General features: G+C 44.7%; 1 protein-coding gene, 1 long non-coding RNA gene and 1 pseudogene across 4 annotated transcripts; 2 read left to right on the top strand and 1 right to left on the bottom strand.

Annotated features, from left to right (window-relative positions):
• Positions 1-5453: 5453 nt before the first annotated feature.
• LOC100584109 lies at positions 5454-6716 on the top strand (annotated as a pseudogene).
• Positions 6717-7417: 701 nt separating this feature from the next.
• Positions 7418-25868, bottom strand: ZNF426 (zinc finger protein 426). 3 transcript variants are annotated; one of them, XR_004032018.1, is made up of 8 exons: positions 25489-25868; positions 23455-23603; positions 22432-22523; positions 21073-21199; positions 20079-20159; positions 18243-18325; positions 14119-16564; positions 7418-7479 (listed from the first exon to the last, which is right to left on the bottom strand). XR_004032018.1 is itself a non-coding variant. In XM_030820918.1 (7 exons), the coding sequence occupies exons 2-7, from the start codon at positions 23477-23479 to the stop codon at positions 15308-15310; spliced, it is 1665 nt and encodes a 554-aa protein (XP_030676778.1). In that variant the 5' UTR covers positions 23480-23603; positions 25489-25868; the 3' UTR covers positions 13215-15307. The 3 variants fall into 3 exon arrangements, 2 of the variants coding, with proteins under 2 accessions (XP_030676778.1, XP_030676779.1); XM_030820918.1 differs by lacking the exon at positions 7418-7479 and having other exon boundaries at positions 13215-16564; XM_030820919.1 differs by lacking the exon at positions 7418-7479 and having other exon boundaries at positions 14932-16564; positions 25805-25849.
• A 29-nt stretch (positions 25869-25897) lies between these two features.
• LOC105740342 lies at positions 25898-26978 on the top strand. The gene is made up of 2 exons (XR_001116380.2): positions 25898-26228; positions 26383-26978. It is a non-coding gene; the product is annotated as an uncharacterized LOC105740342 (long non-coding RNA).
• The last annotated feature ends 425 nt before the right edge of the window (positions 26979-27403 follow it).

Here is a 27403-nt window from a genome sequence, read left to right as displayed (position 1 = left end):
TCTGTGGGCTACACTGATGCCTTGCAAGTTAAGGCAGCTTTGCCTAAAATTAGTCCCATGTATCCAGCTGGTAAATGTCCCCAAATGCCAGTGGGAACTTTTGTAGGTTTGTGTCCTCCAACTAGTGTAATTCTTTCTCTGGCAGGGAGATCTAATCCTGCACTTCCTGGTGTTCCTGGGGCGAGGGAATCAATATTTGTCCTGGGACCCACCCCTGAAGTGGGGTTGTGGTCTGAACTGGGAATGCCCTCATTGTCTGAGGGGCCCGGGTCCAGGCCCCCTTATCGTTTCCCAACAGGTGGGGTGCCATTCTGATGAAATTTTGAGTGGCATTGTATAGCCAAATGATTTCCTTTGTTACAGCGAGGACAGAGTCCTGGCATTTTTTCTGCTGGCAGGGGCACCACATTGTAAAATTCTTTCTGTTCTGAGATCTGGTGGCATTCCTTTTTAAAACGTCCAGTTTTTCCACAATTATAACATTTTCCCACTTTGGGGTTTGACCCTTGGCTCCTTTTAGATTTGTCAACTACTAAACTAGCCATTGCTTAAGCTAACATTGTAGAATGATGAAATTCAGTTCCTACATCCTGACAGGCTTTAAGGTAATTCCCCAAGTTCTTTGTGGATCTCACAGGAGCCATTGCATGCTCGCAATCTGCATTTTCGTTTTCATAGGCTAGAGTTATGGAAAGCATTTCTGTAGAAGAGGCATGAGGGACCTGATGCCACACTGCCTCTTGCAGCCACGTGATAAATTGTGCATAAGGTTCCCATGATCCCTGCATGACAAGTAGAAAAGATGCACTGCAACTCCCTCTTCAGGAATTGTGCTCCAAGTATGCTTGGTGGCTAAGGCAGACTGGTGGTAAGCGGCCTCTGGGAGTGTCAGTTGTTGTACCAGATCTGAAAAGGGGTCACTGCCTGTCAGCATTTTCTCTGTAGTGTTTCCTTGACCAGAGGTGCAATTCTGCCTAGCCTGGTCTGTGCACATTTCTTGTCAATCTAAACTCCATGTGAGATATGCACTGACAGATGAGCAAGTGCAAGCCAAATGTTTTACATCAAAGGGTGGGAGGCGCATGGCTCTGAACATTGATTCTAACAGCCTTATAGTAAACAGGCTTTGCACCCCATTATTAACCACACTAGCTTTTAATTATTTTAGTAATTTAAACTCTACAGGAGTGTGCTCTTGAAAAAGATGTTGCGGATCATTCAGATCAGGCCTTACAGTAATTGGAAAACTGCAAGGTCCTAAAGGTTCCCCAGCCATAGCAGCAGCGTGCAAAATTTTTCATACATGGGTTTCTACTTCTGTTACTGGATGGGGTGGCAGAGGTCAATTCTCCTCTCCTATTTCCTGCTTAGCAAACAGCCAATTCTCCTCCCCTTTCTCCTGCTCATTATTTTCAATAGGCGCTGTCAGAGAAACAAATGATGTTTTTAATTCTTGAGACTCAGAATCTGACTCCTGCTGTCTGACAGAATAATAAGACAATGGCAGTAGGACCGTGTGAACAAAAACCCAAGCAGAAAAAACAGAAGGGTCTACTTTGAGACCTTCTTGATGAGCCCGTTTCAATCCCTCTTCTATTTTGTCCCAATTTCCCACATTGAGAATGTCTGCCTGCAGAAACCATGGGTTATGTGTAATAACCTCCTGCAGAAGCCTAGTTAATGTCTGTGAATTAACTTGAGCTCCAGACTGTTTCAACAGAACTTTAAGAAATTGCACATAATGTTTTTCTTCAACAGACAAATTCTGCCCTATGTTACCCTGATTCAGAAACTTCCCATTCCCGGTACTTCTTTAGAGCACTGATCTTATATTCCCTGCTGGCATATTTGTCCCAGGGTCCTCATTCATCTTGTTAGTTTCACTTCCTCCGCTCCAGCAGACCTTCATTCACGTCCTTGAAGTCCCTGTTCATGACACCACTTTGCCACAGACCCTGGTGGACTGAACAAAGCAGGACGAATGCAGAAATAAAGACAAAAACAAAAATATGTGTTTTAAAAGAAGGTCGGGGGGCTCCTTGCTTCTAGTGAACAAGGCCCCTGAGCTTCTAGAGCCCTTCGTATTTATTGAGTAAAGGAAATAGGGAGGAGGGGGTGATTGTCAGTCAGCTGTTTGATTTAGTGCAGGCCTGCATGACTGCTTTCTTTGAACAGTAGGCTCCAGATGTTCCAGTAGATAACCTCAAGGAGCACAGCACCAGGGAGTGATTGCCCTAGGCATAACTTCTGGTTGCAGGCACGGATGTGAGTTTGCCCACATGCTGCATTTATGATAAACAGTTTGCTGTTTGATCATATAGCCTCCAATGGAATGCTGAGTTGGTCACAACCCTCAGGCTTTCAGCTCCCAACATTTTTCACTATAGAGAATTCTTTCATGTAAGGAATTACTTCTTTCAGCACTCTTTGTCTTTGCCAATTGACATTTTGATGATAATGTGGCTCACTGTGGGCCTCTCTGGGTTTCTCTTACTTGGAGTTTGCTGAGCTTCTTGGATTTAAAGATTCATGCCTTTCATCAAATTTGGGAAGTTTTACCTATTATTTCTTCATATTTTAATTATTCTCCTTTATTTCTCTCCTATCTTTCTCCACTGGCTTCTCACTAGACAGAGCTGCCCCACACAATGGCACTTTTCTGCCTGGGGCTCACATGCACAGGTGACTTGAAGGATTCCTCTCTTCTCTGACCTAACCTTTTTGTGCTACGCCTTCTTAATCACACTACATTTGCAGAGCTGATACCCTGCTCATGGGACAAGACATAGGATGTGGGAGTAATGCGTAGGAGACAAGAACTTTGCACAAAAAGAATTCTAACACTTTGGATTTAAAGCATTCTGAAGATAGACAAGTCCAATTTTAGAAACAGCAAAATAATAAGAGCAGAAAATTTTCACAAGGACTCAAAAGCAAATACCCTCACTCACTACCCCATATAGAACTAATCCTTGAAAACCATGACAGAGAAAATGAAATCCATGCAAGGAACAGATTTTTATTTTCCTGGGAAGTCACTAGACTGCCTCACAAGGACAGGGACCATCAATTTTGTGTTCACCACTAACTTGCCATTATTATAGCAAATCTTGGAACACAAGACATGCTTAAGAACAACTATTTGCTGCGTTACAAATGAAGAAGGAATGAGGCCAGCCTGCTTCATCAAGGTTAAGTTTCTAAAGTTCTCCAGCAACATGTCTCTGTACAGGTTTTCCCAAACAAACTCCAGTAATGCCCACTCCTCCAATGATAAGTCTACTGCCAGTTACTTGAAGGTTGGGGAGTTCTAAAACATCACACATATATTCTGGCTCAGGCAATGAGCATCTTCAAGAATGCACCAGGATGGATGTCGCAGGAGGATAATGGATGGGCTGGTAGCACTAGGGAAGAAAACTCAAGACAGGAATTCAGACATGTTCTTGAAGCCTCTTATTATCTGCCCCATGATTCACTTCTCTCCTCTTTTACCCACAGACACTGAACCATCTTCTAGATAGAAGCTTTAATGGCTTCACTAGCATATAGTTGACCTGATTTTTCCACTATGTTGTAAAAACTCATCCAGTGGCTGGGCGTGGTGGTGCATGCCTGTAATCCCAGCACTTTGGGAGGCTGAGGTGGGTGGATCACCTGAGGCCGGGAGTTTGAGACCAGCCTGACCAACATGGAGAAACTCCATCTCTACTAAAAATAAAAAATTAGCTGGGCATGGTGGCACATGCCTGTAATTCCAGCTACTTGGGAGGCTGAGGCAGTAGAATTGCTCAAACCTGGGAGGTGGAGGTAGCGGTGAGCCGAGATTGCACCATTGCACTCCAGCCTAGGCAACAAGAGTGAGACTCCATCTCAAAAAAAAAAAGTGAGTAGGGGAGAATGAATATTGAGAAGACAACTAGCTATTATTTGACGTGCAAGGTCAGAGAGAATTTTCTTATAAATAAGAATAAAGAGGCCAGGAGTGGTGGCTCACGCCTATAATCCCAGCACTTTCGGAGGACAAGGCAGGTGGACCACGAGGTCAAGAGATCAAGACCATCCTGGCCAACATGGTGAAACCCCATCTCTACTAAAACTACCTGGGCGTGGTCGTGCATGCCTTTAGTAGTAGCTGTAGTTCCAGCTACTCAGGAGGTTGAGTCAGGAGAATCGCTTGAACCCAGGAGATGGAGGTTGCAGTGAGCCGAGATTGCGCCACTGCACTCCAGCCTGGCGACAGAGCAAGATTCTGCCTCAAAAATAAATAAATAAAGGAATAAGAAAACTGAGTGCGATGGTTCATGCCTGTAATCCCAGCACTTTGGGAGGCTGAGGTGGGTGGATCACCTGAGTTCAGGAGTTCCAGACCTGCCTGTCCAATATGGTGAAACCCCATCTCTACTAAAAATACAAAAAATTAGACAGGGATGGTGGCACGTGCCTTTAATCCCAGCTATTCAGGAAGCTGAGGCAGGAGAATCACTTGAACCCAGGAGGCAGAGGTTGCAGTGAGCTGAGATCATGTGTGCCATTACACTCCAGCCTCGACAATAAGAGTAAAACTCTGTCTCAAAAAATATATATAAATAAAAATAAAGGGCCGGGCGCAGTGGCTCATGCCTGTAATTCCAGAACATTGGGAGGCCGAGGTGCGTGGATCACGAGATCAGGAGATCAAGACCATCCTGACCAACATGGTGAAACCCCATCTCTACTAAAAATACAAAAATTAGCCAGGTGCGGTGGTAGGCACCTGTAGTACCAGCTACTCGGGAGGCTGAGGCAGGAAAATCACTTGAACCTGGGAGGCAGAGGCTGCAGTGAGCTGAGATCGTGCCACTGCATTCCAGCCTGGACAACAGAGCGAGCCTCTGTCTAAAATAAAATAAAATAAAATAAAGGCCAAGTGCAGTTGCTCATGCCTGTAATTCCAGCACTTTAGGAGGCCAAGGCAGGAGACTGTCTTGAGGCCAGTGGTTCTAGACCAGCCTGGGCAACATAGTGAGACCCCCACCTCTATTTTTTTTTTTTTTTTTTTGAGATGGAGGCTCGCTCTGTAGCCCAGGCTGGAGTGCAGTGGAGTGACATTGGCTCACTGCTAGCTCAGCCTCCTGGGTTCACGCCATTCTCCTGCCTCAGCCTCCTGAGTAGCTGAGACTACAGGCTCCCCACAACACCTAATTTTTTTGTATTTTTTTAGTAAAGACAGGGTTTCACTGTGTTAGCAAGATGGTCTCAATCTCCTGACCTCGTGATCTGCCCGCCTCGGCCTCCCAAAGTGCTGGGATTACAGGCGTGAGCCACTGTGCCCGGCCCCCCATCTCTTTTTTTTTTTTTTTTAATTTTTTCTTAAAAGAAGAAATGTGACCACTGAGACTGCATCTATCCCGTGAGCACAAACCTTGCCCCCGCCCACTCTGCAGCCTATACACACCCACTGTCAGCTCACCATGGATGATGATATTGGGGTGCTTGTAGTTGACAATGGCTCCGGCCTGGGCAAGGCCAACTTCGCGGGTGACAATGCCCCCCAGGCCATCTTCCCGTCCATCGTGGGGCATCTGCAGTACCAGGGCGTTATGGTAGGCATGGGTCAGAAGGACTCTTACGTGGGTGACGAGGCCCAGAGCAAGAGAGCAACCTACCCTGAAATATCCCATTGAGCACAGCATCGTCACCAACTGGGATGACATTGAGAAGATCTGGCACCACACCTTCTTTTTGGTTTTTTTGTTTGTTTGTTTTGAGACAGAGTCTTGCTCTGTTGCTCAGGCTGGAGAGCAGTGGCGCAATCTCGGCTCACTGCACGCTCCACCTCCCAGGCTCACGCCATTCTGCTCAGCCTCCTGAGTAGCTGGGACTACAGCCGCCCGCCACCAAGCCCAGCTAATTTTTTGTATTTTTAGCAGAGATGGAGTTTCACCGTCTTAGCCAGGATGGTCTCAATCTCCTGACCTCGTGATCCACCCGCCTCGGTCTCCCAAAGTGCTGGGATTACAGCCATGAGCCACCGCGCCCGACCTGGCACCATATCTTCTACAATGAGCTGCATGTGGCTACCGAGGCCCCCCTGAACCCCAAGGCCAACCATGAGAAGATGACCCAGATCATGTCTGAGACCTTCAACACCCCATCCATGTACATAGCCATCCAGGATCTGCTGTCTCTGCATGTGGCCTCCAGCTTCTCCCTGAAGAAGAGATTCCAGCTGCCGGATGGCCAGGTCATCACCATCAGCAACGAGCAGTCCCCATTGTCCCATTGCACTCTTCCACCCTTCCTTCCTGGGCATGGAATCCTGTGGCATCCACGAAACTACCTTCAACTCCATCATGAAATGTGACATGGACATCTGCACAGACCTGTATGCTAACCCAGTGCTGTCCAGTAACACCACCATGTACCCTAGCATTGCTGACAGGATGGAAGAGGAGATCGCCATCATGGCTCCCAACATGAAGAAGATCAACATCATTGCTCCTCCTGAGCACAAATATTCTGTATGGATTAGTGGCTCCATCTTGGCCTCGCTGTCCCCCTTCCAGCAGATGTGGGTCAGCAAGCAGGAATACGAGGAGTCCGGCCTCTGTATTGTCCACCCTACCGCAAATACTTCTAGGCGGACGGTGACTTACATTATAACCTTTTTTGACAAAAACCTAACTTATGCAGAAAATAAGATGAGATTGGCATTTTTTTTTTTTTTGGCTTAAGATTTAAAACCTGGAATGGTGAAGGTGACAGCAGTCAGTTGGAGTGAGGAATCCCAAATGTTCTACAATGTGGCTGAGGACTTTGATTATACATTGTTCTTTTTTTTAATAGTCATTCCAAATATTGGGAGATGCATTCTCTTTTTTGTTTTTTGTTTTTCTTGAGACAGAGTCTCGCTCTGTCACCCAGACTGGAGTGCAGTGGTGCAATATTGGCACACTACAACCTCTGCCTCCCAGGTTCAAGCGATTCTTTTGCCTCAGCCTCCCAAGTAGCTGGGATTACAGGTGCACCACCACACCCAGCTAATTTTTGTATTTTTAGTAGAGATGGGGTTTCACCATATTGGCAAGGATGGTCTCGAACTCCTGACCTCATGATCCACCCGCCTCAGCCTCCCATGCTGGCATTACAGGCGTGAGCCACCGCGCCCTGCTGGGAGGTGCATTCTTACAGGAAGTCCCTTACCCTCCCAAAAGCCACCCCATTTCTAAGGAGAATGCCCAGTCCTCTCCCAAGTTCACATAGGGTGGTGATAATATTGCTTTCATGTAAATTATATAATACAGAATTTTTTAAATCTCTGCCTTTGTATTTTTATTTTGTTTAATTTTGAATGATCAGCCATCATGTCCCCCATTTTTTGTCCCCCAACTTGAGATGTATAAAGGCTTTTGGTCTCCCTAGGGATGGGTGGAGGAATGGAGGCAGCCAGGGCTTACCTGTACACTGACTTGACACCAGTTGAATGAAAGTGAACACCTTAAAAAAAAAAAAAAGAAATTCCATGTAGACCCATGGTATGACCAATTATCAACGACACTAGAGAGGACTATCTAAAAGCATCTATTAATAATCCCTCATGACAACCAGGTGAGGTGGCAGAGGTTGCAGTGGGCAGAGGTTGCACCCCTGGACTCCAGCCTGAGTGACAGAGGGAGACTCCATCTCAAAACAAAAACAAAAAATCCCCAAGTTTTGCAGAATCTGGATTTTATGAAAAAAGAAAAAAACTTATCTTGGCAGTTAAACACACATTCACTGTTAAATGAACATATAATGCAAATGAGAGTGTTTACAACTGTAGTCATGAAGAAAGTGCTAATTTATAAAATGTGCATAACAGAACAAGTAATATATTCAGAAACTCTTTCAAAAACAAATTTAATCATATAAAACCACCACAGAAAACTAAGGGGCCAACATCTTATCTGAGAATAGGACACACAGAAAGACAATTTCATCTTCATGTCATTTATTTGAATGTACCCCCAAAATGAATTATCTTGTTTGCAACAAGAGTGATACAGAAAGTCTTCCACAGCTGGGCACGGTGGGTTATGTCTGTAATCCCAGCACTTTGGGAGGCTGAGGTGGGTGGATCACCTGAGGTTGGGAGTTCGAGACCAGCCTGACCAACACGGAGAAACCCGGTCTCTACTAAAAATACAAAAAAAAATTAGCCAAGTGTGGTGGCGCATGCCTGTAATCCTACTCAGGAGGCTGAGGCAGGAGAATCGCTTGAACCTGGGAGGTGGAGGTTGCGGTGAACCAAGATCCCACCATTGCATTCCAAGGCTGGATGCCTGGAGAAACCCAGTGTACACATTCAGCTTTCAGCTTATTCCAATCATGACTGAAGAGGCCCAGCCAGGCAATAAGGGTCCCCTTGAGCCAGCAGCTTAGCTTCAGGTAGAGGGATGCATGATAAAATTATGATAAAGTTTTTCCAAAAGATGTATCTGCCAATAGGTAAAGCCACAAGGCTGCTAATGTCAGGCTGCTGCACTCATTCCATCTCCATTTCTATGTGACCAGCGAAGCTTACTGGGACATTCCCTTGCTGGTCACTGAATTCTTTGGAGATGTCAAGCATTCAGTTTCAGAAAGAGATTAGTACCAGGTCGCTATCTGACCTTTTTTCTTTTTTTTTTTTAATAGAGGCAGAGTGTTGCTATGTTGCCCCAGGCTGGTTGTGAACTCCTGGGTTCAGGTGATCCTCCTGTCTTGGCCTCCAAAAGTGCTGAGATTACAGGCGTGAGCCACTGGGCCCAGCCCCTACCTCACCTTTTTTTTTTTTTTTGAGATGGAGCTTCACTCTTCTCACCCAGGCTGGAGTGCAGTGGCACAATCTTGGCTCACTGCAACCTCCACCTCCTGGGTTTAAACAACTTTCCTGCCTCAGCCTCCTGAGTAGCTGGGATTACAGGTGCCCACCATCATGTCTGGCTAATTTTTGTATTTTTAGTAGAGATGGGGTTTTGCCACATTGGCCAGGCTGGTCTTCAATTCCTGCCTTGGCCTCCCGAGTAGCTGGGATTACTGGCATGCACCACAACACCTGGCTAATTTTGTATTTTTAGTAGAGATGGGGTTTCACCATATTGACCAGGCTGGACTCCAACTCCTGACCTCCAGTGATCCACCCGCCTTGGCCTCCCAAAGTGCTGGGATTAGAGGTGTGAGCCACCATGCCAGGCCCCCTACCTGACCTTTTAAAGAAGGGACATGCTTGGTGGCTCCATCAGGCAGATATTATGGCATGTGAAATATCTAAGGGTTGTATCCCACTTTTCCCCTTCCCATGGCTTCACAGCAATTTACGATGTACAAAAGAAGCCTTATGAATGAACAAAGGTGGTTCCACTTGATTTACAAGCAGGTTTCTCTCCACTGAGTTTCTACACCTTCTATAAGGTATGAAGTTTTTAAAAGCCCTGCCACATTCCTTTTTTTCTTTTATTTTTCAGTCAACTTTTTCTTGAGACAGGGTCTCATTCTGTTACCCAGGCTGGAGTGCACTGGCACAATCTCGGCTCCCTGCAACCTCCACCTCTTGGGTTCAAGTGATCCTCCCACCTCAGCCTCCTCAGTAGCTTAGACTACAGATGCACACTACCATGCCCAGCTAATTTTTGTACTTTTGTAGAGATGAGGTTTCACCATGTTGCCCAGGCTGGTCTTGAACTCCTGGGCTCAAGTGATCTGCCCGCCTCAGCCTCCCAAAGTGCTGGGATTACAGGTGTGAGCCACTGTGCCTGGCCCACATTCCTTATGATGGGGCTTCAATCCACTCTAAGCTCTTCCATTTTGTGCAAGATCACGTTCTTTGATTTCATACTACAAGAAACCTCTTCTTTATATTCTTTTATTTTTTCTCATGTGGGTTTTATAAGTTCTTTCACCAGATGAGTTTGGATGCTTTAAGGGATAATAAAATGGTTTTTCACGTGCCCTTAGATTCACTGAAATGGTCTCCTGTGTGATTTCTGACATTTAGCAGACCAAAGATTGAAAAGAGGCCAGGTGTGGTGGCTCATGCCTGTAATCCCAGCACTTTGGGAAGCCAACGTGGGCAGATGACTTCAGACCATGAGTTCGAGACCACCCTGACCAACGTGATGAAACCCCAGCTCTACTAAACATACAAAAATTAGCCGAGCATGGTGGTACGTGCCTGTAATCCTAGCTACTCCAGAAGCTGAGACAGGAGAAATGCTTGAACCCAGGAGGCAGAGGTTGCAGTGAGCCAAGATCATACCATTGTACTCAAGCCTGGGCAAGAGAGGGAGACTGTGTCTCAAACACACACACACACACACTACACAGACAGAAAACACTTCATTCCTTACATTCATAAGGTTTCTCTCCATTGTAACTCTGAACATGAATATTAAAGACTATAGAATATCTAAAGGTTTTCTCACATTCTTTACTGTATTATTTTCATAGAGTTGACTAAAAAAATGAACCCCACACGTTGGATGGCTTAAACACAGAAATTTATTTGCTCATAATTTTTGAGGCTGGAAGTCCAGGATCAAAGTGTAGATAAGGATGATTTCCTCTATAATGAGCCTTAAAAGAAGGATCTCCTCCAGGAATCTCTCTTTGCCTTGGAGGTAACCATTTCTGGTCACTTAACATAAAATTCTGTTCCTGCTACCCTGGTATCTCTTTCACTTCTTATAAGGAAACCAGTCATATTGAATGAGGGCCCCATTCTAACTGCCTCATTTTAAAATCACCTCTTTAAAAAACCACATCTCCAAACACCACCATTATCTTGAGGTCCCAGGGATGAAAGCCTTAATGTTTATGGGTGGATGGGACATGTGACATAGTCTAGATCAGCAGTCCCCTTTTTGGCACCAGGGGCCAGTTTCATGGAAGACATTTTTCCCATGGACTGGAGTTGGGGATTAAACTGTTCCAGTTCAGATCATCAGGCATTAGATTCTCATGAGTGTGCAGTCTAGATTCCTTGCATGTGCAGTTCACAATAAAGTTCATGATCCTATGAGAATCTAAGGCCACTGCTGATCTGACAGAAAGTTGAGCTCAGGCAGTAATGTTTGCTTACCCTACATTCACCTCCTGCTGTGCAGCTTGGATCTTAACAGGCCACAGACCAGTACCAGTCCATGGCCCAGGGGTTTGGGGATCCCGGATCTAGGCCATTCCACTTATTATATTCATCAAGTTATTCTCCAGCATACATTGGTATATGAATATTAAAGCTTGTGGAACATAAAAGGGTTTTCCCACAATCCTTGAATTCATAGTTTCTGTACAGTTTGTGTTCTAAAATGTTTATCAAGGACTAAGTGGCAGGAAAGGGCTTTCCCACATTCCTTACATCAATATGGCTTCTCTCCACTGGGAATCCTGACATATACCTTAAGGCTTGAGAAATAAGTGAAGATTTTCCCACATTCCTTATAAACATAAGTTTTCTCCTAGTGGGAGTTTTGTGGTATCAGTCCTATGGATTAAATGAAGCCTTTCCCATATTTTCCATATGCGTAGGGTTTCCTGCCACTGTGAATTCTTACAAGTTCATTATGACCTGAGATAATAAAGAAGTAGTTCCAGATACCCAACTCTCATAGCATTTTTCCACAATGTGACTTTGTTCACATCTTTCATGTAAATGGGAACAACAGAGAGCTTTACCACAATTCTAACATGGATAAGGTTTCTCTCCAGTGTGAGTTCTTTAATGATATGGAAAGGGACTGTAAGAATTGAAGAACTGGCTGGGTGTGACGGCTCATGCCTGTAATCTCAGCACTTTGGGAGGTCAAACCAGGCAGATCACTGGAGGTCAGGAGTTTGAGACCAGCCTGACCAACATGGAGAATCCCTGCCTCCACTAAAAATACAAAATTTGCCAGGCGTGGTGGTACATGCCTGTAATCCCAGCTACTTGGGAGGCTGAAGCAGAAGAATTGCTTGAACCTGGGTGATGGAGGTTGTGGTGAGCCAAGATTGAGCCATTGCACTCCAGCCTGGGCAACAAGAGCAAAACTCCGCCTCAAAAAAAAAAAAAAAATTCAAGAATTTATCATACTACTTATATTCACAGGGTTTCTTTACACTGTGAGTTCGTATACTTGAAATGAATTTAAATAACTGTAGTTTTTTCAACATTGCTTTACATTTTTAGGGTTTTTCTTCAGTGAGTTTGTATGTGGATATTAAAAAGGAAGGATTATATAAATCCTTTCCAACATTTCTTATGCTGAAATGGCATCTCTCCAGAGTAAATTTTCACATATTCAATAAGGTCTGAGTAACTAGTGACAACTTCTCCATATTCCTTACATTCACAGGGCTGTGTCCACTATGAGTTCATGTTTAAGAAAGGCTGAGCATTGATGATGGGTTTTTGGTTTTTTTGTTTGTTTGTTTGTTTTGAGACAGAGTCTCACTCTGTCGCCCAGGCTGAAGTGCAATGGTGTGATCTCAGCTCACTGAAAGCTCTGCCTCCTGGGTTCATGCCATTCTCCTGCCTCAGCCTCCCAAGTAGCTGGGACTGCACGTGCCCACCACCACGCCCAGCTGATTTTTTTGTATTTTTAGTAGAGACGGGGTTTCACCATGTTGGCCAGGATGGTCTTGATCTCCTGACCTCGTGATCCACCCACCTCTGCCTCCCAATGTGCTGGGATTACAGGGGTGAGCCACTGCGCCCAGCCTTTTCTTTTTTTTTTTTTTTTTTGAGACAGTGTCTCACTGTTGCCCAGGCTGGAGTGTGCAGTGTCAATCTCAGCTCACTGCGACCTCCACCTCCTGGAGTCAAGCGATTCAGGCTGGTCATGAACTCCCAACCTCAGGTGATCCGCCTGCCTTGGCCTCCCAAAGTTCTGGGATTACAGGCATAAGCCACAGCATCTGGGGTTTTTAGTCAGAGCTTCAGTGACCTGGAGGAAGGGAAATATCCAACTCCAGCCAACTCTATACATCCTGACCCAACTAAAGGGTGGGAAAAACTGTGAATTTCACAGTGCAGAAGCACAGACTCACTGGAAGACTGACATCTAATTCCTGGACAATAGAATGCTGCCCCTCTCCCCACAGCTTACCACCATTACTAGAGGCCTACTTACAGCAGTTCCCCTTATCCAGTATGCCATGTCCAGCTAAAGAAAAATTACAAGCATACTAAAAGGCAAAAGTTAGTTTAAAGAGAAAGAGTAAGAACCAGAACCAGATATAGCAGGATTGCCGAAATTATCAGACTGGGAATTTAAAACAATTATGATTGATATGCCATGGGTTCTACTGGATAAAGCAGACAGCATCCAAGAACAGACAGGCAGTGTAAATACAGAGATGGAAATTCTAAGAACCACAAAGAAATGCTAGAGATTGAAGACAGTGTAACAGAAATGAAGAATGTCTTTGGTAAGATTATTATTGGCCAAGAAACAGCCAACTAAAGAGCTTGAGACTATATCAGCAGAAACATCCACAACTGAAAAGCAAAGAGAAGTAAGAATAAAAAAACAAGATATAAGAACTGTGGGATACCTACAAAAGATGTATCCTACATATAAAGGAAATACCAGATGGAAAGGAAAAAAAGGGAAAGAAATATTTGAAACAATGACAGAATTTCTCAAAATTAACTCAGACACCAAAACACAAATCCAGGAGGCTAAGCAAACACCAAGAGGACAAGCACCAAAAACCTATACCTAGGCATATCATTTAAAAATAACAGAATATCAAAGATAACAAAAAATTTTCATAGAAGCCAGAGGAGGGGAAGCACTTTAAGTACTGAGGATCAAGTATAAGAATTACATCCAACTTTGAGCATAGAAGGAAGAAGTGAAGGTAAAATAAAAATGTTTATTTTTCTAATTCTTAATTGATCTAATAGATAACTTCTGAAAAATAGCTACAATGTATTAGATTACATATGCTAATTTGTGTGTGTGTGTTTAGGCATATAAGTGAAATATAGTAATGATGGAAGGTCTGAGAGGGAGGATTTAGGATTATTTTGATAGTATAAGGTACTAACACTACTCAAGAACAGTACAGTATTATGAGAATTCATGTAAATATTATGGCATGTGAAATATTTAAAGGCTATACCATATTCCTTACCTTCCCAGGGTTCTGAGGTAATTTTACATGTGTGAAAAAAATTCTGTGGAATTAATGTAAGGCTTCCTACATGCATTACAGGTAGAAGGCTTCTCTCCAGTTCAACTTCTTATGCCTTCTAGAAGGTAGAAAACATTAATGTAAGCTTTTCCACAATCCTAACGGGGTTTTGGTCCACTCCAAGTTCCAATATGGTGTATAGGGTCACATTCCTTGCTTTCACAGTAAAAGAAATTTTCTTTCCTTTTTTCCCCTCTATTTTCACACGATCTATGACCAGACAACTTGCATGTGAATATTAAAATATAGTGAACATTCACAGGCTTTTTCATATGCCTTACATTCATACAATTTCTCTCCTACATAATTTCTCCTGTATGTAGAAAGGACTGAAGACTCAATGAAGGCTTTCCCATGTCTTACATTCATATAGTTTCTCTCCAGTGTGGCTTTGCATGTGAATATTAAGGCTTTTGGACAATCTATAAACGTTTTTGCTTATTGCTTACTGTATTGACTTGCTAGAGCCACCACAACAAAATGCCACAGACTGGGTGGCTCAAACAAGAGAATTTTATTTGCTCAAAGTTCTGGAAGCCCAAGATGAAGGTGCCAGCAGGGTTGGTGGCTTTGATAGAAGGATCTGTCTCAGTCCTCTGTCTTTGGCTTGCAGATGGCCATCATCTGATGACTTCACATCATCTTCTATTTGTTGTCCCAGTTGTGTCTTTCTCTTCTTATAGGGACACCAATCATATCGGATTAGGGATGTACCCTAACAGACTCAATTTAATAATTTTTTTTTTTTTTTTTGAGATGGAGTCTCACTCTGTCGCCCAGGCTGGAGTACAGTGGCACGATCTCTGCTCACTGCAACCTCTGCTTCCTGGGTTCAAGTGATTCACTTGCCTCAGCCTCCCAAGTAGCTGGGATTACAGGTGCCCACCACCACACCTGGCTAAATTTTTTGTATTTTTAGTAGAGACAGGGTTTTGCCATGTTGGCCAGGGTGGTCTCAATCTCCTGACCTCAAGTGATCCACCCACCTCAGCCTCTCAAAATGCTGGGATTACAGGAATTAAGTAATTTTCATGGAGCTTCTCCTCTCCAGAGTGAGTTCATTCATGTCTTTGAAGTGAACTGGAACAAATGAGAGCTTTCCCACATTTATTACATGGACAGTTTCTCACTAGTGAATTTGTTCATGTCTTCGAAGTGAACGGGGATGACTGTAAGCTTTCCCGCACTGCTGACATTTATAGGGTTTCTCTTCTGTGTGAGTTTTTTCATGAATTCTAAAGGAACTGGAACACGTGAAGGCTTTCCCACACTCCTTACATTCATAGGGTTTCTCTCCAGTGTGAGTCCTTTCATGTATTTGAAATGAACTGGAATGACTGAAGGCCTTTCCACATTGTTTACACTCATAGGGTTTTTCTCCAGTGTGGATTCGCATGTGAATTTTAAGGTGGGTGGAATAGTTAAAAGCCTTCCCACATTCCTTACAAGTGTATGGTTTCTGGGCACTGTGTGTTCGCATGTGATTATTAAGACATGAGGGATACCCAAATACTTTCCCACATATCTTACACTCACAGGCCTTCTCTTCAGTGTGAGTTCTCAAATGTCCACTAAGATTTGAGGAAACTGCAAAGGCTTTCCCACATTCAACACACACAAAAGGCTTCTCTCCAGTGTGAGTTCTTATATGTTGAATAAGGCGTGAGGATGTAAGGAAGGATTTCCCACATTCCTTACATTCATAGGGCTTGTCTCCACTGTGAGATCGTACATGCATACTAAGGCCCGAGTACTGAGTGAAGGCTTTCCCACATTCCTTACATACATAGGGTTTCTCTCCAGTGTGAGTTCTTCCATGTATCTGAAATGAATTGGAATAATTGAAGGCTTTCCCACATTCCTTACATTCATATGGTTTCTCCCCAGTGTGGGTTCGCATGTGAATACTGAGGTAGGCTGGGTATCTATAGCCTTTTCCACATTCCTTACATTTGTAAGGCTTTTTTGCATTGAGGGTTTCTATAAGCATAGAAAGGCTTGTGGAGTCAATAAAACCTGGCCCATAATCCCTCCATTCATAGAGTTTTTCTCCATTGTGAGTTCTCATATGTGCCTGAAGGTATGACTCATTAATGAAGGATTTTCCACAGTGACGACATTCAAATGACTTTTCTTGTGTGCTAGTTCTCTGGTATACAATATTTGGTGTCAGGCTGAAGATTTTTTCACTCTGATTAAACTCAGAAAGTTTCTCACCAGTAGAGGTTTTCTCATGCAGGGTAAGGAAATCTTTTCCATACTGATTACAGTCATGAGTGTTCCCTGTACTTTGAGTTCTCATGTGCGTCTTCAGGCATGAGTGTTCACTGAAGACTTCTCCACATTGCTCACAGTCACAGAGTTCCCCTCCATTATGTTTTCCTTCCTGTTGAAGGGATGATGATGTTTTAAGGATTTTTCTCAAACTTATTAACAGAACATTACCCATCTGAAGCTAGAAACACTATAATGGTGATTATAATTGATGCCATTTTTATTACATGCATTCAGGTCCTGCCCTGTAGATTTAAGTGGTATGACTTAACTCTTATTCTAGAATGTTGTGCCGTCTACTTTAATCTTGGCTAGGCGTGGTATCTCACACCTGTAATCCCAGCACTTTGGGAGCCCAAGGGGGGGGCAGATCACCTGAGGTCACGAGTTCAAGACCAGCTTGGCCAACATGATGAAACCCTGTCTCTACTAAAAATACAAAAATTAGCTGGGCTTGGTGGCACGTGCTTGTAATCCCAGCTACTTCGGGGGCTGAGACACAAGAATTGCTTGAACCTGGGAGGCGGAGGTTGCAGTGACCCAAGATCGCGCCACTGCACTCTAGCCTGGGCAACAAACTGAGACTCCGTCTCAAAATAATAATAATGGTAATAATAACAGATTTCTGCCGGGCACGGTGGCTCACACCTGTAATCCCAGCACTTTGGGAGGCCAAGGTGGGTGGATCACCTGAGGTCGGGAGTTCGAGACCAGCCTGACCAACATGGAGAAACCCTGACTCTACTAAAAATACAAAAATTAGCCAGGCGTGGTGGCACATGCCTGTAATCCCAGCTACTCAGGAGGCTGAGGCAGGAGAATTGCTTGGACCCAGGAGGCAGAGGTTGCGGTGAGCTGAGATTGCGCCACTGCACTCCAGCCTGGGTAACCAACAAAACTCCGCCTCAAAAAAATAATAATAATAATAACAGATTGCTGTAGAATTCAACGTCTAGATGGGTGCAGTAGCTCACATTTGTAATCCCAGCATTTTGGGAGGCAAAGGTGGGTGGATCGTTTGAACCCAGGAGTTAGAGACCAGCCTGGGCAACATGGCGAAACTCCATCTCTATAAAAAATATCGAAAAATTAGCTAGGCATGGTGGTGTGTTCCTGTAGTCCCAACCACATAGGAGGCTGAGGTGGGAGGATCACTTGAGCTAAGGGGTCAAGGCTTCAGTGAGCCATGTTTGTGCCACTGCACTCCAGCCTGGGTGACACAGCAAGACTTTGTCTCGACAAAAAAAAAAAAAAAGAAAAAAAAAAACCACAAATTCATAGTCTAAGCCAGATGTGGTGGCTCATGCCTGTAATCCCAGTGCTTCTGTAAACTGAGGCAGAGGATCACTTGAGCACAAGAGTTCGAGACTAGCCTGGGCAACACAGCAAGACCCTGTCTCCACAAAAATTTTAAAGAATTAGCTGGGTGTGGTGGTGCATGCCTGTAGTCCCAGCTACTAAGGGAGGCTGAGGTGGGAGGATCGCTTGAGCCCAGGAGGTCAAGACTACACTGAGCCATGATTGCACCACTGCATTCCAGCCTGGGTGACAGAGCAATATCTCATTTCAAAAAAACAACAAAACGAAACTCAATGTCTAGTTACATATGTGGGAATGTGTGAAAGCTCTGAAGAAACAAGTTTCACATTTGGAGCATCCCCAAATTCTTTGCTCCCTCTTGTGTGTATGCAACTTCTCTCAAATATCTCTTATTTTTGCTGACTTCCCATAACAGAATTCCTGATTTTCTCTGAGGGTGGAAAATAAAAAATATCCCGTGCAAATCTTACCAATTGTATCCCGATGGATGTCTGACCCCTCAAAAAGTCCTGCTGAAGTGTGGACCACTGGGCTTCAAGTTGCATTTCCCATCCTGAAATAAAACAGACAAACAAATAAAAGGACTCAGGCTAGGCGCAGTGGCTCATGCCTGTAAATCCCAGCACTTTGGGAGGCTAAGGTGGGTGGATCACTTGAGGTCAGGAGTTTGAGACCAGCCTGGCCAACATGGCAAAACCCCATCTCTACCAAAAATACAAAAGTTAGCTGGGTGTGGTGGTGAGCACCTGTAATCCCAGCTACTCGCGGGGCTGAGGCTGGAGAATCTCTTGAATACGGGAGGCAGAGGTTGTAAGGAGCTGGGATCACATCACTGCACTCCAGCCTTGGCAACAAACAGAGTGAACCACAACAAGAACAAATGAAAGGATTTGGAGAAAGAAATGGAAAAAGTTGAAAACAATATGGCTTATTTCTATTTGTTTCAAATTAAACATGGCAAGAAAAAGTAGAAAGACATTTGGGGATTTGGGCTATATCAAACATTTGGTTTTGATGTAAATGATCCAAAGGAGGAAAAATTGGCCAAGACAAGGACATGGGGTAAAACTTTTCGATCGTTTATTACAAATTGATGCTATGAAAATTAAAACTGATAGTGAATAGAGAGTATCAGGGAATGAAAGTAGGAAATTTCTGAAAAAAGAGCATATATCTAAACAATGAACTTGGCCAGGTGCAGTGGCTCATGCCTTTATTCCCAGCACTTTGGGAGGCCAAGGCGGGCAGATCACGAGGTCAGGAGATCAAGACCATCCTGGCTAACATGGTGAAACCCCGTCTCTACTAAAAATACAAAAAATTAGCCGGGCATGGTGGTGGGCACCTGTAGTCCCAGCTACTCGGGAGGCTGATGCAGGAGAATGGCATGAACCCAGGAGGTGGAGCTTGCAGTGAGCTGAGATTGCACCACCGCACTCCAGCCTGGGTGACAGAGCAAGACTTCATCTCAAAAAGCAAAACAAACCAACAAAAAAACATAATTAACTTAAAGAAATGTTCTAAGACCCCAGGTGGATGCCTGAATCATGGCTAGTTCTGAACCCTGTACATACTGTGATTCTTCAATCTGGTAACTGAGATGACCACTACGTGACTCACAGGTGGTGTACACAGTGTAGATATATTGGAAAAAAGGATGATTCACACCCCAGGCAGGATGACATAAGAGTTCATCATACTACTGAGAATGGTGAGAAATTTAAAACTTATGAATTGTTTTATTTCTGGAAATTTTTCTTTTTTTTTTTTTTTGTGGGGTGGGGGTCAGTGGCCAGGGTCTCACTCTATCACCCAGGCTGGAGTACAGTGGTGCAATCACATCTCGCCACAGCCTTGACCTCCTAGTCTCAATCAATCCTCACAGCTCAGTCTCCTGAACTGCTGGGACAGCAGGTGCGTCCCACCACCCTCAGCTAATTTTTATATTTTTTGTAGAAACAAGGTTCTCGGTATGTTGCCCAGGCTGGTCTTGAACTCTTGGGCTCAATGATTCACCTGCCTAGGCCTCCCAATGTGTGGGGATTACAGGCGTGGGCCACCGTGCCTGGCCGAGTTTCCCATTTAATATTTTTGGACCATGGTTGAATGCAGATAACTGAAACCGTGAAAAGTGAAATCACAGACAAGGGGGAACTGTTCTGTAAGTAAAAGCATGTGGGAAGTTAAATATTTCCTAACTTTCTCTAAACCTGCAGGGAGAAAGTACATGTTAAAAAGTTTCCTAATTATGCTTCCAAACATACTGAACTTCTCATCAACCAGATTTGTTCTTCATGAACACTCACCTTGGAGAACTCCTCCGTTAACTGTCCTTGACTCTTCTTGTTCCAACCAAGAGATCAGACTGGGTTTGATGATGTGACCTCCTGAGCACAGAGAAATACATTAACGGAAGAGGCTCATACAAGAGATTACAAACCTTTCTGTGATTCAGGAACTACAGATGTAATGAAAGTGGTGAAGCTATTTCAAAAGGGCTAAAAATGCAAATAACAACTCTGACTGTGCCCCAAACAGTCTGGTTACTTCTGTCCCCTAAAACCGAAATTCAGGCTTATGTACACATTTAAAAAGCACTAAGACTTTTATTCAAACACAAAATAATGGCCGGGTGTGGTGGCTCATGCCTGTAATCCCAGGACTTTGGAAGGCTGAGGCAGGCGGATCACTTGAGGTCAGGAGTTCGAGACCAGCCTGGCCAACATGGTGAAACCCCATCTCTTCTAAATATACAAAAAAAAAAAATTAGCCAGGTGTGGTGGTGTATGCCAGTAATCCCAGCTACTCGGGAGGCTGAGGCCCAAGAATCGCTTGAACCCAGGAGGCAGAGGTTGCAGTGAGCTGAGATCATGCCAATGCACTCTAGCCTGCGTGACAGAGTGAAACTGTCTCAAAACAACAAGAACAACAACAACAAAAAATAAGAAATAAGGAAGTATAACAGAGTTCTTCATTCTTCTGGGGAAACAACTACCCCAGTGTTTTTTAAAACATTATTGTGCATCAGAGTCATCCAGAGAACTTGTTCAAACACAGATGATTGGGCTCCAACTCCAGGTTTCTGGGTGGAGAAGGAAAATGTACATTTCTAACAGGCAGATGGTGTTGCTATTAATCTTGGACCACATTTTGAGAATAGTCACAGATTGAAATCTATTTGGCACAGGGACTATGTCTCTGTTATTTCTCTTTGTATTCAGAGTTGACGTTGCCAATGCTGCAAAACAGTAAGTACATATCAGTTCCACAGAAGGCTGCAAGGGATGAGGCCAGTCTTACCCACTGTGGCCAGGTTCTTGTAGTTCTCCAGCATCACATCACTGTAGAGGCTTCTCTGAGTTGAGTCCAGTAAAGTCCACTCCTCCTGGGTGAAGTCCACAGCCACATCGTCAAAGGTCACTGAATCCTAAAGCATCACACACACGCTGGTTGGAGCCAAGTAACAAGTCCATCAGCGTCCACTGGAGAATGAGGAAGGGGGACCCAATGCCTATGCAGGATTCCAAGGGCTGCAATGACCAGCCCCAGGGTTTAAGGGTCCTAGAAACTCCTCGCACCCTAAACATACTCACTGTTATCTCCTCCACTCATAGTGCATTAACGGCACTTCTTGAATATTAATTTATCTCAGCACAACCAGACTAAGAGATCTCATCTTTTTTTTTTTTTTGAAACAGAGTCACACTCTGTTGCCCAGGCTGGAATGCAGTGGTGCAATCTTGGCTCACTGCAACCTCCGCCTCCCAGGTTCAAGCAATTCTCCTGCCTCAGCCTCCTGAGTAGCTGAAATTACAGGCACATGCCACCATGACCGGCTAATTTTTTGTATTTTTAGTACAGATAGGGTTTCACCATACTGGCTAGGCTGGTCTCGAACTCCTGACCTCATGATCTGCCCCCTTCAGCCTCCCAAAGTGCTGGGATTATAGGCATGAGCCACTGTGCCCGGCCAAGATCTCATCTTATTTCCATCTATTTGAGCACATTGCTCAGCACATTCCAGACATCTGATCAATGCTGATAAACAAGTTAAAGACACTTTTTTTTAATTTTTTTGAGACCGAGTCTCGCTCTGTTGCCCAGGCTAGAGTGCAGTGGTGCAATCACAGCTCACTGCAGCCTCAACCTCCAGGGCTCAAGTGATCCTCCCACTTCAGCCTCCAAAGTAGCTGGGAGTCCAGTCATGTACCACTTTGCCCAGCTAATTTTTAAAGTTTTTGTAGAGACGGGGTCTCACTATGTTGCTCAGGCTGGTCTTTAGCTCCTGTACTCAAGCAATCTGCCTGCCTCAGCCTCCTAAAGTGCTGGGATTATGGGTGTAAGCCACCACGCCCGGCCTGGGATGATTTCCAAGTTAACACCTCCCTATATGGGAGGCCCCAATCCTTGGGGAAATTCAAATGGGGATTCAGTCCTTGAGTGACACTTTATTTCCTTTAAGAAGCCTGGAGACCAGAGCTTGCAGTGAGCCGAGATCATAGCACTGCACTCCAGCTTGGGCAACATGGTGAGACTCTGCCTCAAAAAAAAAAAAAAAAAAAAAAAAAGAAGTCAGGAGACAAGTCTGTCTAGAGGGAAATGTGTCTACCTGGTGGATGCAAGTATGTCACTATGTATAAGAGTATAGCTGCTCTTTACCTGATAACAATTTGTTAGGCAGTCAGCCACTATTCTTCCTGCTGGTGTCTTTTCTTCATGAAGGCAAACTGGGTCCCCAGAAAGGTAATGTCCTGTAAGAAAATGAAGGCATGAGAACCCCGAGCTGACCATAATCCCCACATCTACCTACCTAGAGGTCATTACCTCCTAGTATGAAATTTCCATATATTCCTGCAAAATCAGGAAAACACACATAAGGCCAGTTGTAGTGGCTCACATCTGTAATCCTAGTGCTCTGGGAGGTTGAGTTGGGAGGATTGCTTGAGGCAAGAAGTTTGAGATCAGGCTGGGCAACACAGTGAGACCCCGTCTCTACAAAAAAATTTTAAAATGAGCCTGGTGTGGTAACGCACACCTGTAGTCCCACCTCCTTGGGGAGGCTGAGGCAAGAAGATTGCTTAAGCCTAGGAGTTCAAGACTGCCCTGGGCAACATAGTGAACATAGAGCCCCCATCTCTACAAAAAAAATTTTTTTTAATCAGCCAGGCATGGTGGCATGTGCCTGCAGTCCCAGGTACTTGAGAGGCAGAGGTGGGAGGATTGCTTGAGCCTAGAAATTTGAGGCTGCAGTGAGCTATGAATGCACCACTGCATTCCAGCCTGGGCAAAAGAGCGAGACTTTGTATTAGAAAAAAAAAAAAGAAAGAAAGAAAGAAAACACAAACATACAACCTACTGCCATACAATGCCAGAGCAGTCCTAAACGTGATGATGAGCCGTGCTGCCCGTCAGGAAAAGTACAATAGTCTCATTTCACATATAAGGAAACATATACCCAGAGCATGTGACTCCATCATGCTGATTAAAATTCATGAAGGAGATTATGCAGTACCTCTTTCCAAAATTCACAGGCAGGGGCTGACTCACAAAACAGCATGTTCTGGCCCCCCTCAGCACCTCCCAAATGAATCAGCAACGTGACCAGCTGCCCAAACCACTAGACCCTATATTGTGTACAGGGAACCTAGAGCAGGATATCCGAAAAAGAGCAACAGGACTTACCATGGGACAAATCAACAGCTGCCATCCTGTGAGGTGAGAACGTGCCAGAACCCTCCTTTCATTGACGTCACCATCACTTCAGGACACTTCATTAATCTAAATGGACAGTGGCAATCTCCATTCCTCTTTAAACAGGGTTATTGGGATTCCTGTTGGTATTAATCAATAATCAACAAGCAGTACTTAGTCATCAGCCATCAAACATATACACTGGCTGGGGCAGTAGCTCACGCCTGTAATCCCAGCATTTTGGGAGGCCAGGGTGGGAGGAATGCTTCAGCCCAGAAGTTTGAGACCAGCCTGGGCAACATAGCAAGACCCTATCTCTAAAGAAACAAAAATAAAAATAAGTTAAAAAAAATAATAAAATGAAGCGGTAAACCAGAACCTGAATGCAAGTACAAGTTTTGCACACAAACATAGAAAAAATAATCTCACAATACACTTTTAAGTATTGGGTAGCCTCAACAGGGCCTTGATTGGAAACACTCAAATCAAATCTGCATCACCAGCTCACACTGTCAGAGAGGCAAGGCCAAACCACTCTGTGCCTAACACTGGTCTGTTATATGGGTCTTCAAAGAGAACTACCTTTTCATAGTATTTATCTGGTTAATTTTTTTCCACCAAAGTTTGGTTTTATTTAGCTGGGCAGGGTGGCTCACGCCTGTAATCCCAGCACTTTGGGAGGCCAAGGCCAGCAGATCATGAGGTCAGGAGTTCAAGACCAGCCTAATCAACATGGTGAAATCCCATCTCCACTAAAAATACAAAAAATTAGCCAGGCATGGTGTGCGCCTGTAATCCCAGCTACTCAGGAGGCTGAGGCAGGAGAATCGCTTGATCCTGGGAAGTGGAAGTTGCAGTGAGCCGAGATCACACCACTGCACTCCAGCCTAGGTGACAGAGCAAGACTGTCTCAAGAAAAAAAAAAAATTAATGACAATCATTAATAAATCAAACATGAAACAGTGGCTCAAACAATCACCTACAGAATGGGAGTCAAATGATGATAAACAGTGCAAGTTCCGCAGTTCATTATCCATGAACCAAATTCACAAAAACTCTACAGGCCTCATTCTACCAATAAGACTAAAACCCTAAAGTCACAGAAACCACAGTTCTGGACTCCTGGTATAGATCACACCTACTCCCAGGGGTCTCAAACTGGGGGTCCTAGGGCTGACTAGGCCCACAAATATTCAGTTTGGCGGCATCTGTATAGAATATTTGACTCTCTTGTTTTTTTTTTTTTGGAGAGATGGAGTCTTGCTATGTTGCCCACGCTGGTCTTAAACTCCTGGGCTCAAGAGATCTTCCTGCCTCAGCCTCTCAAAGTGCTGGGATCACAGGTGTGAGCCACCGTACCCAGCTAGCTTTTTTTTTTTTTAATTGATACACAATCAATGTAGCTTAAAATACACACATCCTTCATTTCTTTTTTTTTTGTTTTGAGACGGAGGCTCACTCTGTCTCCCAGGCTGGAGTGCAGTGGCACGATCTCGGCTCACTGCAACCTCCACCTCCTGGGTTCAAGTGATTCTCCTGCCTTAGTCTCCCAACTAGCTGGGATTACAAGACCCCACCACTACGCCCAGCTAATTTGTTTTGTATTTTTAGTAGAGACGGGGTTTCACCATCCTAGCCAGGCTGGTTTCAAACTCCTTAATCCAACCATCGTGTTAATTGTAAATTTGATTATTGTGATACTAGAATAATAAAGCCTTCATCTTTTCCTTCTGGAGGTCTGATTAAGAAGCTCTCTTAGTATGTACAGGTCTAGGAACTCCATTCGAAGAGAATGAGTTATTATTCTTTAGCAGAAAGACTTGCGGTCTACAAACGTTTATATTCACATACACAAATATGCATACCCTATAAACCTAAAAAGTATCTTTATCTTTCGCCATGGAAGTAATGGTCAAAAATAAAACACAACGCAATAAGACGAAACCAAACTTACAGATGAAACATTCATTTGCATAAGAGAAGACAGAAAAGGTCCCCTAGAACCAACTTTCACCCAGTGCTCACCGGAACACTCAGAAATCACCAGGTCCCTGAACCGGGAGGACCCTGGGGAAGGAGCCAACGTGGATGCAAAAGGCGGCAATTATTTTCCTGCTGGAAAAAAATTCACAAACGCTGCTTTGGAGGCCTTTGGGGAGGAGCGCACAGATGAAAACACCCTGCGGACACTGTAACTAGAAACCCGACTCCTCCCGAGGAGCCACAGTCCGAGCGGACGCTAGCGGCCCCGGCGGACGCGAGCAGAGCGGGCCAGGCCTCTCTAACGTCCGGGCCAAACCCGTCCTTCACCCCAAAACCACTTCATCTCCTCGGAACTCACCAAGGCCAGAGAGGCCTTAACTCTGAAAGGCAAAAAGACTCTCAGGCACTCACAGCCGGCGTCACAAAATGAACGGCGCGCCGCTGACGTCACTTCCGCTCTCCGCCTTGGGCCAGGCGGGGTTTCAGGACTAGGGTTTCTGCCCTGTAAGACCTCCTGGAGGCAGAAAAATTCTAGTTTCCTCCTGCTTGGCTGCGGAGGACTTTGGGGTGGGCTCAGCGCGGGGGCTGCAGGCAGAAATGGGCCCAGAAGGCAAGGTTGAGGTTTGAGTCAAGCCTGTGGGCGGAGCTACGGGCAGGGGGCGGGGAGGAAGGTGGGGCCAGGCCAAGAGGAAAAGGTTGAAGTTGTAGCCAGGCCTGTGGGCGAGGCCAGAGCGCGGCGGCCATGGGGGAAGGAGCCAATGTGTTATGCATATAGAAAATAGGTAACTACATATTTTGCTGTGTTACTATTTCAACATTTGATGTTAAAAACATTTTCTATGCAGCTAAAAGAATTGTTTTTAAAAATAATTTCTAGGTTTTCTGCCTTGCTTTAAAACGTCTTTTCTTTCTTTTTTTTTTTTTTTTTTTTTTGAGACAAAGTCTCACTCTGTCACCAAGGCTGGAGTTCAGTGGAGCCATCTCAGCTCACTGCAACCTCTGCCTCCCAGGTTCAAGCGATTCTCTTGCCTCAGCCTCCCAAGTAGCTGGAATTACAGGCGCATGCCACCACACCCTGCTAATTTTTGTATTTTTAGTAGAGACAGGGTTTCGCCATGCTGGCTAGGCTGGTCTTGAACTACTTGTCAGGCCTCTGAGCCCATGTTAAGCCATCATAAACACTGTCACCTGCACATGTACATCCAGATGGCCTGGAGCAACTGAAGAACCACAAAGGAAGTGAAACAACCAGTTCCTGCCTTAACTGATGATGTTCCACCATTGTGATTTGTTCCTGCCCCACCCCAACTGATCTGTTGACCTTGTGACATCTTCTCCTGGACGAGTCTCAGGAGTTCCCCACCGAGCACCTTGTGACCGCCGCCCCTGCCAGCAAAAGATAACCACCTTTAACTGTAACTTTCCACTACCTACGCAAATCCTATAAAACTGCCCCACCCCTATCTCCCTTTGCTGACTCCTTTCTCGGACTCAGCCCACTTGCACCCAAGTGAATAAACAGCCTTGTTGCTCACACGAAGCTTGTTGGTGGGCTCTTCACACGGATGCGTGTAACATTTGGTTCCAAAACTTGGGACAGGGGGACTCCCTTCAGAGACCGGCCCCGTGTCCTCACCCTCACTCTGTGAGGGGCTCCACATACTGCCTCGGGTCCTCAGACCAGCCCAAGGAACATCTCACCAATTTCAAATCGGATAAGCAGTCTCTTCACTCTCTTCTCCAGCCACTCTCACTACCCTTCAATGTCTCTGTCCTTCCAATTCCAGTTCTTTTTCCTCTCTAGTAGAGACAAAGGAGACACATTTTACCTGTGGACCCAAAACTCCGGCTCCAGTCACGGACTCAGGAAGACAGTCTTTCCTTGATGGCTAATCACTGTGGGGATGCCTGCCTGATTATTCACCTACATTTCATTGGTGTCTGATCACTGCAGGGA

Source organism: Nomascus leucogenys, chromosome 10 (assembly GCF_006542625.1).
Source record: "Nomascus leucogenys isolate Asia chromosome 10, Asia_NLE_v1, whole genome shotgun sequence".
Lineage (NCBI taxonomy): Eukaryota > Metazoa > Chordata > Mammalia > Primates > Hylobatidae > Nomascus > Nomascus leucogenys.
The sequence above is the reverse complement of the archived record's forward strand: the minus strand, read 5'-3'. Positions and strand labels throughout refer to the sequence as shown.

What these genes read in the sequence shown, in the direction of transcription:
- ZNF426 (XM_030820918.1), bottom strand. Translation starts at nt 23,479, where the DNA reads ATGGCAGCTGTTGATTTGTCCCATG. An exon ending in CAAGAACCTGGCCACAGTGG is followed by an intron (nt 20,160 to 21,072) that starts GTAAGACTGGCC and finishes CTCTGTGCTCAG; the next exon opens with GAGGTCACATCATCAAACCC. An exon ending in TAACGGAGGAGTTCTCCAAG is followed by an intron (nt 18,326 to 20,078) that starts GTGAGTGTTCAT and finishes GTTTTATTTCAG; the next exon opens with GATGGGAAATGCAACTTGAA.